The 12373-nt window shown below is 45.4% G+C and overlaps 1 protein-coding gene across 3 annotated transcripts in view; it reads right to left on the reverse strand.

Annotated features, from left to right (window-relative positions):
• SUPT6H (SPT6 homolog, histone chaperone and transcription elongation factor) overlaps nucleotides 1–12189 on the reverse strand; it is a 32300-nt gene extending 20111 nt beyond the window's left edge. The window contains exons 1-8 of one of the 3 annotated variants that reach the window (XM_060080869.1): nucleotides 12050–12189; nucleotides 7512–7609; nucleotides 2936–3077; nucleotides 1998–2156; nucleotides 1823–1899; nucleotides 1302–1494; nucleotides 983–1067; nucleotides 75–348 (exon numbers count right to left, since the gene is read on the reverse strand). In XM_060080869.1, coding sequence (XP_059936852.1) covers nucleotides 75–348; nucleotides 983–1067; nucleotides 1302–1494; nucleotides 1823–1899; nucleotides 1998–2156; nucleotides 2936–3044 — 897 coding nt within the window. In that variant the 5' untranslated portion in view covers nucleotides 3045–3077; nucleotides 7512–7609; nucleotides 12050–12189. The remainder of the gene's footprint in view (nucleotides 1–74; nucleotides 349–982; nucleotides 1068–1301; nucleotides 1495–1822; nucleotides 1900–1997; nucleotides 2157–2935; nucleotides 3078–7511; nucleotides 7610–12049) is intronic. The other 2 variants (XM_060080870.1, XM_060080868.1) reach the window with 2 other exon arrangements.
• Nucleotides 12190–12373: the final 184 nt, after the last annotated feature.

Genomic DNA, 12373 nt, shown 5'->3' on the forward strand with positions numbered 1-12373 from the left:
TAACTCTTGTACCAAGGAGGCTCAGGGCAGTTGATGACCGTTCAGCAGAAGGACAGACACTGGTGCTTCCTTACCTGGAACCTCTCAGGCAGGTCAGTAGCTCGGATTTCATTGTCCTGATCTGTGAGGTGGCTGCTTTCCAGCTCACTGGGCTCATACATCTCGAAGATGCTCTTGCGGCTCACACGTTTCTTGGTGGTCTTCTTGGGGCGCACTCGGATCTCGCCCTCAGCCTCATCATCCTCATACTCATACTCTTCCTCCAGTTCTTCATCATACTCATTGTATTTCTCAAATTCGTCATAGTCAAAGTCCACACCAAAAATCTCCTGGGCTTCTTGCAGGGCCCTGTGGGTGAGAGCAAAAGGCAGTTGGCCCAGATTCCAGTGAGAGGAGACAGATGCAGCCCCTGCAGAGGTCCTGTACCTACCCCAAGGGGACTAAAAAGGTTAAAAGAAATGTAAACAAAAAAAGCATAGTCACTGCAGAGGAAAGGCTTAGCTGGGGGACATTTCTAGGGAAACTATTATTTATTGAGATTAAAAAGCCCATCTTTGGCACGTGCCAGTGACAAGGATCAAACAGCAACAGGGCACATGGGTTCATATCACGCTCAGTGGATCCATCTTCTGCTAACACGTTATAGTATTCCCTCAGAGCAAAAGCTTTCTTCTAACAAAATTATATTTAGAAGACTAATAAATAAACAAATGAACAAGGAGCTGCAGGTGGAAGAGAGAGGCTGGATCCTTGCCTGTGTGTGCCTCCACCCTCATCCCACCATGACCCTTGAATGCTGAGAGAGCTATCAGAGCTTCTAGAAACAGTCTGACATCACTGCCTGGTAAAGGATATTAGAGGTAGGGAAGCAAAATGGCTGAGAGCTGACTGTTCCATTTTTAGCAGAGGCCTCTGACCTCCTCCTCCCGGCCTGGGTCCACTCAGATGCCCGTATCACCACCTCGCACCAGACCCCACTCACGCATCAGTGTATCCAGGAAGCTTTTTCCGCCACTTAGGTTTTTTCAGTGGTTGTCCATCATCATCCACAATGAAGTCGTCAATGTCTGGATAGGGAAGGGAAAGGTTAGTGCCCAGAGGCAGGGGATGAGCCAGGACTGAATGGCTTTAGTTCCTACTGTAGGAGTGGTCAGTGAGGAGGAGACAGGTTCCTGAAAAGGAACTTCTTTGTGTCAAATGCTGGGGGCCAGTAGCTGGACAATGGTCTCCCATTCTATTGTTCGGGGTAGGAAATCCCAACACCCCACCCCAAACTGGCTTCCCTGCCTAATGCCACATACCTGACTCTTCATCATCTTCCTCCTCCTCCTCTGGAGGAGCCGTGGAGACCTCCATGGCCTCCTGCCCTTCTTCCCCTTCCCCATCCTGAAAGATCTCCTCTGCAATGGCTTCTTTCTCATGCTCCTCCTTGCCATATTCCTCTTCGTCATCATCCTCATCATCTGACATTTTTTTGACACGTCGGTATTTTTGCTAGGGGTGGAAAACCTGCCTCGTCAGGGTCTGAGGGAACTGGCATAAGGATCCCTGCTTTCCCGTCTCACTCCTATTTTCCCACCCTATCTATACTCACAAGGGAGATGGGAAAGAACACATCAAGTACGCCCCAAGGCCCGCTCTTGAAACTTTGACAAGCCTTTAACAGGCACCCAGAACTGGCTCCACAGCACAATGATACTGAGCCACTTTCTCCTCGCTGACATTCCCCAAACTGTTCTGGATGTGCCTCCTCCCCCAGAGTCACTGAATTTCAAGGGCTTCTTCCTTCACCCCCAAGGACAGAGACAAAAAGGGCACTTACTCCTCTTTTGACTTTGACACCCAAATTCTCCTCAATGAGATCAAAATCATCATCCTCCAAGCGGTCGTCAAAAGATGCTAGAGAAGACAGAGTGGTCGCCCATGGTGATGGGGAGGCCCCTTCTCCACTGTGACTTCCACCCCACCCTCACCTGACCTAAGGAGAGGCTACTCACTGCGTTTTCTCTTCTTGTGGCCAACATCATCTTCTGAATCACCAGAGTCACTACCCTCATCCTCCTCCCCTTCATCTTCATCGTCATCGTCATTGATAAAGCCTTTCAGGTTTCCTTGCTCATCCTGATCATCTAGGTTCTCCTCCTCCTCCTCCTCATCTGGAAAACATGCATGTTTGAGGCATGCAGTTTGGGAAATAGGCTGGAGCTGGCGCAGGGCCACCTGCTTAACTGTTATTTCTCACCTGCTCTGAACCTAATGACCTGGATGCCATGTTAACTCTTCTGCCTCATCTAAAGATACAAAAAACATGACCACTGACCTAGAGCAGCTTCTGGAAAGGAATATCTCTTTTCTACATTCACCATCTGTATTTAGGCAAGATGAGCTTCCTGATTACTTTGGCTCGTCAAAATCATTACTAGAGGCTTTACAGCCACCAGTAACCTTTGTTTTCCTCTCAGTTTATAAACTCAGTAGCTATATTCCTTCTTTCATCCATAATGCTTTTCATGAAGCTTGCATTTTCCTTGCTGTCTCTAAAGCCATTTCATGGTTCCACTCTGCTGATGATCCTAATGGTTGGATTTGGACAGAGAACTTGGAAACTGGGTACATAAATACCAACAATGCTAAGTCTCTAAAAGAGCGAAACACTACCTATGTATTTATTTATTGGTTTACTGTCTGTCCCCTCCCACTAATGTAAGCTCTACGATAGCTGGGACTTTATGTTGTATTCTTAGTTCTAGGTACAGTGCCTGGCATACAGCAGACAGATGTTCAGTAAATATTTTCTATGAATGACTGAAAATTCTCAAGCTGGTACCTCATGTGTGATAACTTCTGTGCTCAGCCTGAGCCTCTCATCAGCAAGAATCCAACTATCCAAAGCTTAGCAATACTGGGGAGAAGCTTGAGGCTGGGGCTTCCTCACCGTCATCCTCCTCTTCTACAAATTTCTTGGTGACCCGGGGCACCACCTCGCCTTCATCATTGTACTCTTCCTCTGACTCCTCGGCCTCGCTTTCCACAAAATCAGACATTGCTGCAGCTTCTCACGGCCTGCCTGAGGACGACTAGGGAAGGAAAGGAGTTGGGGATAAAAAATGAGACAGAGAACCTTTAAACATTTCCACAAAAAGCATTCAGCTAGGTGCCACTGATCTGCCCAGTCATTTCTACCTGGGAGGAGAGAGTAAGAATCAGATGGCTCCATCTCTTTCATTATCCATTCCTCTCACAACTGCCCCTCTCATGTGTACCTTATAAAAAGCAATTATACTGGACTGCTCTGTATATACCACCTTGCTCGTCCAAAGAGTTTTATCACACTTACCATCTGGGGACAGGAATAGGCAGACGAAGAAATTAGTGTAGGAATAATTATATAGGTAGGGATATGGTGTAGTGAGATTATATGACTCACTCATAAGTTTGGGAAACAATAATTAAATGCCAACTTAATGACAGGAACTTTCATATTCACTATCAAAAGGAAAATCCTTTTCGACAGATTAAACAACGTTTCATGAAGTTGAGCCCCCTTGTGTGAGTAGTGGTTGGGAGCATTTGGGTAGAGAAGGGGCCTCTTCAGAAACATCAGAACCACAACTCTATTGTGACCATTTACCTCCCCAGCAAAACAATAACCAAAAAACCAAAAATACAAGAAACACTTTGAAAGAGACTTTCATGGCCTACAAATTAAATGCAACATAGTTAAATACAAAAACTGCTGGGCCTAAGAGTAGAGATAAAATCCTGGCCCCACCATCTACTAGGTATATAAACTTAAGCATATTACTGAACGTGCCTGAATATCAATTTCTTCATCTGGAAAATGGCAACAGCACTACCTACCTCGCAGGGTAGTTAAGAATATCACATGACATAGGAGAAAGAACCTAGTCTACTATTTCAAAAAATGCTAACTGAGTTTAAATTTGAATCCTGGGCATAATTTTCCTTAGCATTCTGTAACTTTGTACCAACCAATCCCAACTTTGTCTTCTACCTTCCCGCTGTCAGATGCATCCAAAGTCTGGAAATGGCAGTGGAGAACCACAGAACCATGACATGGAGTTTCCTGGGCTTTAAAACACAGCACTGGGACTTCCCTGGTGGCACAGTGGTTAAGAATCTGCCTGCCAATGCAGGGGACACAGGTTCGAGCCCTGGTCCGGGAAGATCCCACATGCCGCAGACCAACTAAGCCCGTGCGCCACAGCTACCGAGCCTGCGCTCTAGAGCCCGCGAGCCACAACTACTGAGCCCATGTGCCACAACTACTGAAGCCCGCACGCCTAGAGCCCGTGCTCCACAACAAGAGAAGCCACTGCAATGAGAAGCCGGTGCACCGCAACGAAAAGTAGCCCCCGCTCACCGCAACTAGAGAAAGCCTGCACGCAGCAACAAAGACCCCACGCAGCCAAAAATACAAAAAACAAAACAAAAAAAACAGAGCTCTGATCACACAAATCATAGCATCAAGATTCCATTCTGGAATCCTGAAGCTGGCTGCTGATCAACTCAGCACCACTCCTCACCCTGTCCTGAATTACGGTCCACTGCATATGTCCATTTTCTCCACTTAGACTATAAGCTTCTGGAAGTCAAAGACAACATCCAATTGAAGGGCTAATAAAAACCATGAAAACATAAACGGCAATGTAAGAAGCATTACATGGTACTTTATTCTGTACCAGATAAGCTGTTTCCCACTAGGTGCTCTATACAAAATAGAAACTGCTAAGTATCTGTTAAATAGATTACTTATTGTTTCATGTCTTCCCAGTTAAAGAAGGCAGTGGAACTGGAGAGAGAGGAGGGTGGCTAATGGCTACCTCAAGTGGTCTAAGCTCTAGAAGGAGGCTTAAGTTCTGTGGCTCTAATTCTCCTGAAAATTACCCTTACTGATACCAACTGATACCATAACCAGTTAAGATTAACTGAGCTCAAGGAAATAAAACTGAAGATACTAAGTTCTGGTGGAAAGGGAGGGTCAATGATATGGTCTTATGTTCAATTTTAGGCTGAGGTTTCAGATGCCATTCTTTTCAAACTGTACTGAATGCCTACCAAGTACAAACACTCTGCTAGGAGCTGGGGATTTGAAGAGAAACTGTATGTTCTCAAGGAGCTGATGTCTAGTAGAGGGCCAAATAAGGACCTTAAAATAATTTTATGTATTTTGACATATATGTAGAGCAGGCACAGGAAGAGAATTGGAAAATGAACAAACCCACAAAACCCAACCAAAACTAATATAGGCCTTTCCTGGGTACTTTATGCAATTAAAAAAAATGTGCCCTGGGCTTCCCTGGTGGCGCAGTGGTTGAGAGTCCGCCTGCCGATGCAGGGACACGGGTTCGTGCCCTGGTCTGGGAAGATCCCACATCCTGCAGAGCGGCTAGGCCCATGAGCCGTGGCCGCTGGGCCTGCGCGTTCGGAGCCTGTGCTCCGCAACGGGAGAGGCCACAACAGTGAGAGGCCCGCGTATCGCAAAAAAAAAAGTGCCCTGAGGAATATTTTTTGCATACCTACCAAGTTCCAGACACTTAATAAATAACCTATTAACCCCTACATTGTCCTAGGAGTTACAGCACACTTCTCTCTCCATTCAGCAAAGGAGGAAATAGACTCAGAGATGAAGTCACTTGTTCAAGGCGACATAACTGTCAACTGCAAGAGGTGAGATCTGAGTTAAGGTCTGTCTGACTCCACTGAAACAGCCGTTTCTATCACATCAGTAGTTCTCAAAGTGTGGTCCAGGGATCACCCCCTCCTTTCTCTCATGAGTGTACAGTGGAGTTTTCCAGAGGTTATACGACATGTAGTATCACAACAGACTGAATGCAGAAGCAGGTAGGAAAATCCAGCATTCCTCTATTAAGGCAGACATTAAAAGGATTTGCCGAAAACAAAACAAAACAAAAAAACCCAAACCCAAAACCAAAACAATCCTCCCTCCAAAAATCCAAACCCCAAAACAAACCAAAAAACCCCCCAAAACCAAAAAAAAAAACCCAAACAACATCACTCTTCTTACTATGTTTTTTGTTTTGAAGATTATATTTGTTTTTCCTAAAACATGTTATTTATGCTAAAATGTAGTGGGCTTACTTTTTTTCTCAGCTTTACTCATGTACAATTGACCCTTGAACAACATGGGTTTGAACTCCGTGGGTCCACTTATATGCGGATTTTTTACCCAGTAAATATAGTAGAATCTGTATTTTCATTTTACAGATCTTTAAATTAAATGTGGGAAACTGTTTGTGTTTGATTAGAGATCACAATATGTGGAATCAAAAGAATCAGGGTTTGGGCTTCCCTGGTGGTGCAGTGATTGAGAGTCTGCCTGCCGATGGACACAGGTTCGTGCCCCGGTCCGGGAAGATCCCACATGCCACGGAGCGGCTGGGCCCGTGAGCCATGGCCGCTGAGCCTGCACGTCCGGAGCCTGTGCTCCGCAACGGGAGAGGCCACAACAGTGAGAGGCCCTCATGCCGCAAAAAAAAAAAAAGAATCAGGGTTTAAGTTTTGATTCTATCCAAATTGTTTCAGCTTCCTGCCCTTGGGTGAGTCATTCATCAATTCCTTTGTTTTTGAGGCAGAGATAGCCGAATGCGGATTGTGAGGGGAAGAGAGGTGGGTCAGCACATCAACCCTGTGTTATCCAAGGGTCAACTGTAATTGGCATATAACATTGTGTAAGGTTAAGGTCTATAATGTGTTAATTTGATATACTTGTATATTGCAAACGGGCTTATTATTATGTTAAAATGAATTAACATTCATCTATTTATTTAGTCATTATTAATTTACTTTAGAAATTAATTTTAATTTCTAATCTGATTAACATCTATATGTATAAATCTCAAACATCAATAGATGTAACTCACATTAACAAAATGTCTTTGGAATCTTAAATTATCTTTAAGAGTATAAAGGGGTCCTGAGATCAAAAAGTTTGAGAGCCACTATACTACACCATTGTATAGGTCCCACAGGGTGGTGATACAGGAAGCCTTGGGTTAGACTGATGCCCTTTCCCCTGCAAGATCTGTATCCTTAAGGTCATTCAGCCTGAGTACAGCCAAAAATGAATATCTAAAACTTCTGCCGATTAAATGTAGTGCTCTAATTTTAATACTGCTCTCTTTCAGCCCTGAACTAAGTCATTAAAGATAGATTTGGGTACAGCAGCCCCCACAGATAGCTTACTTTAATTAGGCTATCAGACCCACAAATTCAGTCTTGTAAGGCCTCAACATCTTCACACTAAGTGCCAGCTCCTCCAGGCCAGATGCCCTACAGCCTACTTAGCAGAGAGAAACAGACAGCCTACCTGATGAAAGCACAGCTTTATTCTGTTCTGCGGGCAGCTGGTGCTCTGTGCTGCATGCAGCTTTCCTCCCATTCCCTAGGTTAGCAATGAAGTACATGCTGTGCTATAGCTGGGGAATGCCTCCGATCTAACTCACTGCCAAGACTTCTAGTTAAAATACCTTGTGCCAGAAGCAATCCTGATTTGCTGCAACTTGAGGGAGCTAGATGTGCAGAGGGTGCTGCAGCAGCACTGCAGGCTGAGGTTGGCAAGCAGCAACTATTCCAGAACAAAAACAGTATTGATTAGTATGTGATTATCATTAATATATGATATCTGAGTCTGATGTCATTTGGATTTTGTATTTAGGACTTATGCTCGTGAATTTTCCCCATATTCAGATTCTAAGTTAAATTTGCTACTGAAATAGATCCAGAAGGGGAGTGGGGTGGTGAAAGGAGAAGGTTTCTCCAGGCGGAAGCACAGCTGCAGTACAAGATGTGGCTCAAAGGGACAGGCTGGCGGTTACCATGACATTCTCTGGAAGAGGAATGGAGCTGGGATCAGATTGCCACAGGGGAGGCCCTCCACAGTCCCTCCCTTTGAACAAGATGATGTAGGAGGCAATTAAAAGGAGACCAGAGCAAAAAGAGATGTCTGTTAATTCCCTCCACTGGCAGCTTCAATTAACGTTTACAGTTCTGTTTTTTTAGGGTAAAGCTCTGTGCTGGGACTTGGGTATGTAAAAATAAGTAAAACATGCTTTTGACCCTAGTGTTCATATTCATCTCACAAAAAACTTGTAAATAAAGTTATGACAGGGGCTTCCCTGGTGGTGCAGTGGTTAAGAATCTGCCTGCCAATGCAGGGGACACAGGTTCGAGCCCTGGTCCGGGAAGATCCCACATGCCACGGAGCAACTAAGCCCGTGCGCCACAACTACTGAGCCTGTGCTCTAGAGCCTGCGAGCCACAACTACTGAGCCCGTGTGCCGCAACTACTGAAGCCCGCACACCTAGAGCCCGTGCTCTGCAACAAGACAAGCCACCGCAATGAGAAGCCCGCACACCACAACGAAGAGCAGCCCCCGCTCGCCGCAACTAGAGAAAGCCTGCGTGCAGCAACACGGCCATAAATAAATAAATAAATAAATAAAGTTACGACAGAGCACAATAAATGTTTTATGGTAGTTATACACGAGAACTATGAAAGCAATATTAAGACAGAGGTCAGAGAATGCCTCAGAAAAGGTGATGCCTGAGTTGAGAGGAGTTAAGAAGATAGTCTGGAAAAAGGCAACACGAGCAAAGGCTTAGAGGTCTGACAGGGCCTAGTGATCTGGAGAACAGCCCTAGAAGTCTGGTGTGGAGTTTAAACTATAAGACATTCTGCATTTGATGAGCAAGAGCCTAGGACTACTCCAAAGGTGTTCACAAATGACTACCTAACTTGGAATACAAAAACCTAAGAGTTTAATAAACAAAAGTATTCAGAGTCCACTCAAGACAAGTTCTTTTAAGTTTGGGATTCAGAACTCTGTTATGAAAAATCCTAATCACATCAAGTCAAGATGTTAGAATACAGAAAATGTTAGTTCTACCTATAACCATTTTAACATGCACACCGTATTTATATGAAATAACAGTCTTAGAATCTTTTCAAGAATCTTTTCAATGCCTGGGCATAAAAAGCACTATTGTTAATGGTTAACATAATAAGTAATTTAAAAATATTAGTTTTTTCTTTTCTTTCCATGTTTCCTTGGGGGACAAGGAAAGGGCAAACGAGGAGCAGGAACAACTAAAATATGTAACCAGATTCAGTTTCCCTGCAACAGTTACCGAGCCTTGTGCAACACACACTAGGGGAGCAGGCAGTTCCTGCTCTAGCACAGAGGGGCTGATCTGCCATTGTAGTACAAAAGCAGACATAGACAGTATGTAAATGAATGGGAGTGGCCTAATTTCTTAGTTTAGTAACCCCTGATCTAGAAGTAGAGAAGGTCTTTAAAGAATTGATGGCATGGGCTTCCCTGGTGCAGTGGTTAAGAATCCACCTGCTAATGCAGGGGACATGGGTTCAAACCCTGGTCCAGGAAGATCCCACATACCATGGAGCAATTAAGCTCATGCGCCACAACTACTGAGCCTGCGCTCTAGAGCCCCTGAGCCACAGCCACTGAGCCCGTGCGCGCCTAGAGCCCGTGCACTGCAACAAGAGGAGCCACCACAATGAGAAGCCTATGCTTGCTGCAACTAGAGAAAAGCCTGCGCAGAGCAACAAAGTCCCAATGCAGCCAAAAATAAAATAAATAAAATAAAATAAAATTTATTAAATAAATGTTAAAAGAAAAAAAACTTGATGGCAAAGGTACCATGGGAGACTGTAATAGAGGATTCTAACCCGGTTTTGAGAAAGTGACTTTAAATAAAGACCTTAAATAGTGAGGCAGAATTAACTAAGTGGAGGAGCTGGCTTCTTTGGAGATGGTTCGAGAAGTGGTGTTGTTGGAGAAAAGTGCTCCCAGCGCAAGGCCCAGAATATGCTATAGCAGGAACAGTGAGGGTCAGTTTGACTGGAGAGAGGGTTCATGATGAGTTAGAGGTGAGGCCACAAGGATCTTGATAGGACAACTTAAGGATTTTGGATTCTATCTGAAAGGTGGTGGGAAGCCCCTACAGGGTTTTAAACCAAGAATTGACTCAGTAATTTACTTGTTAATTAAATAAATATTTATTTAATGAGTGCCTACTACACGCCAGGCACATACAAGACAAACTCCCTGCCCCTAGGATACCTGTATTCTGTAGTTTGCCAGGAGACAAACCACAAACAAATAAAATAAAGCTTGCTGTAAGTGCTAGGAAGGAAGTAAACACCCTCACCTTTGAGAGGGTTAGTTTAGGCCAAGAGGTCAAGAATGGGCAGGCTGTGGTATCCAGAGCCAGGGGAGGAGGTTCCTGGCTGAAAAGGTGGGCAAGAACTTGGCATATGGTAGGCAATGTCCTATGGCCAGTGTGACCAAAGAATGGTAAAGGCAGCAGAATGAGAGAGGGAGAAGGGGCCTGCTCAAGTCAGGCTGCGAAGGCCACGGAAAGCCACTGGAAAAGGAAATGACGTGATCTGACCTGACCTGATCCTGCTAATGTGGAAAAAGGACTGGGAGGGGTTCTGGGTGGAAGCAGAGAAAACTGAAGATACTATTGTGGTAGCTTGGGCAAAAGATGCTGGTGGCTTGGAACAGGGTAGCAGCAGTGGAGATGGAGAATAGAAGAGAGATTTGAAATATATTTTGGAGGTGAAAGACTTGGCGGGGTGGGGGGTGGGGGAGGTGGATAGTAAAAAAGAATCCAAGATGATTTTCAGAGGTCTGGCTTTGGTAAGCATGTGGATGAGAGTACCACTTAGTAATGTAGGGAAGACCAGGTTTGGGATGATGGGAAAAACCAAAATTTTCTTTTTCTTATGTCAGGTTTGGGATGTCTAAGAGACATCCAAATGGAGCTGTTAAATAGGCATTTTGTGTGATTCTTAAACATAGAGGAGAGAAGCCTGGACTAGAGACTTAAACTCGGGAGTTGCCAACTTTCAGATGGTTATTAAAGCCACAGGACTGGGTCATCTGAAGGAAGCATGCCGAAAACCCAGGATTAAACTCTGAAGGAAATTCAACTGTAAGATGTGACTGCACCACTTCCTGATGTGATTAATCCCAGGATGAGATGTAAATTTCTTCGGGGGTAGCAATACCATGCTAATCTGATCTAGTAGCCACCCAAAGCAACTAAATAAGCTTTCAGATGTTTCAGACTTGTACTGGCTGGAGGAACACGAGTCATGCAAAAGGGCTCTAAATTCACAGTTGATGGGGGAGCAATCATACTTTTGTAATCAATACATAAGACTTAAAAATCAGTAACTTTCATATAAACAGTTAAACTAAAAAAGGTCGAACTAAGCTTTTTTTGTCCCAAGAAATCAATTACACTCTCCATGTTCATTAATAACAGCAGTATAACTTAATACTCCCTTGCTACTTCTGATATTACAGTGAAGTATTTTAAGAGAGCTGAGGCCTCCTCTAACAGAAAAATAAGTATCAGTACTTGTAACAAACACGGGAAATGAACCGCTCCAGCTGGTTCAAGGGAGTCCCTGGAGAGAAAGGCAGAAACTGGAAGAAAATAAAGTTTTTGTCTTAATAGCCCATTCTGATGCGTCTGGTAAGCGTTTGATGAATGTAGCCATCTACAAAAAGTTCCAATTATATTATTCAACAATATGGAAAAAGACGGAATTTGGCATCGCCCTCTAGCCTGCTGGCCGAGTTGCTGGAACTCCGTAGGTTTCACATCCCCAGGACAACAATTCGGTCACCTGATTCTGACTCGGAAGCCCCAGGTCCCTTCCATTCCAAACGCTATCGCGCGGCCCAGTTTTCAGAAGATGCGAGAGAAGAACGGCATCCCAGGAAGCCTGCTGACACAACAGGCCACCCAACTCATGGGTTCTGGGTGGCAGAGGTTGGGAAAAGCCTTGAGACTCTGGGCAACTACCCCGCTTTCTTCCTCCTTCTCTCTCATAGAGCAGGGCAGGCCGGAGGCCCCCTTCTTCCCGCATACCGCTCCCCAGTGCCTCGTCCCTTACGGGACCAGGCCCTAGGAGCCTGGCTCCCCACCTGACCCATTCGAGGAACACGCTTTCCAGTCCAAACTTTACCTGCCTGAGGCCCGCCGCTTCTCCGGTGCGCTAAGCCCCCACCGAGGAAAATGGAGTCCTCGAACCGAGACTGGGAAAGGATAGTACGGACCCACCGCACGGTCCCTCCGCCGCCGCCGCCGCCGCCGCCGCCGCCGCTGCTGCTGCGTCAACGTACTACGTCACTTCCGGCCCCCTGTCACTGGGAGTGGGCGGACCAGTTCTTGCTCTCTTCTCCCAACCGGGTCTCCGGGCTTCGCCGGGGGCGGGGGCGGAGGCGGGGGTGGGGTGGGGAGGGAGGCATGGGGGTAGCTGGGCTGGGCTGGCCGAAGCAGTTTAAGAAGG

This window comes from Mesoplodon densirostris, chromosome 18, assembly GCF_025265405.1.
Source record: "Mesoplodon densirostris isolate mMesDen1 chromosome 18, mMesDen1 primary haplotype, whole genome shotgun sequence".
Taxonomy (NCBI): domain Eukaryota; kingdom Metazoa; phylum Chordata; class Mammalia; order Artiodactyla; family Ziphiidae; genus Mesoplodon; species Mesoplodon densirostris.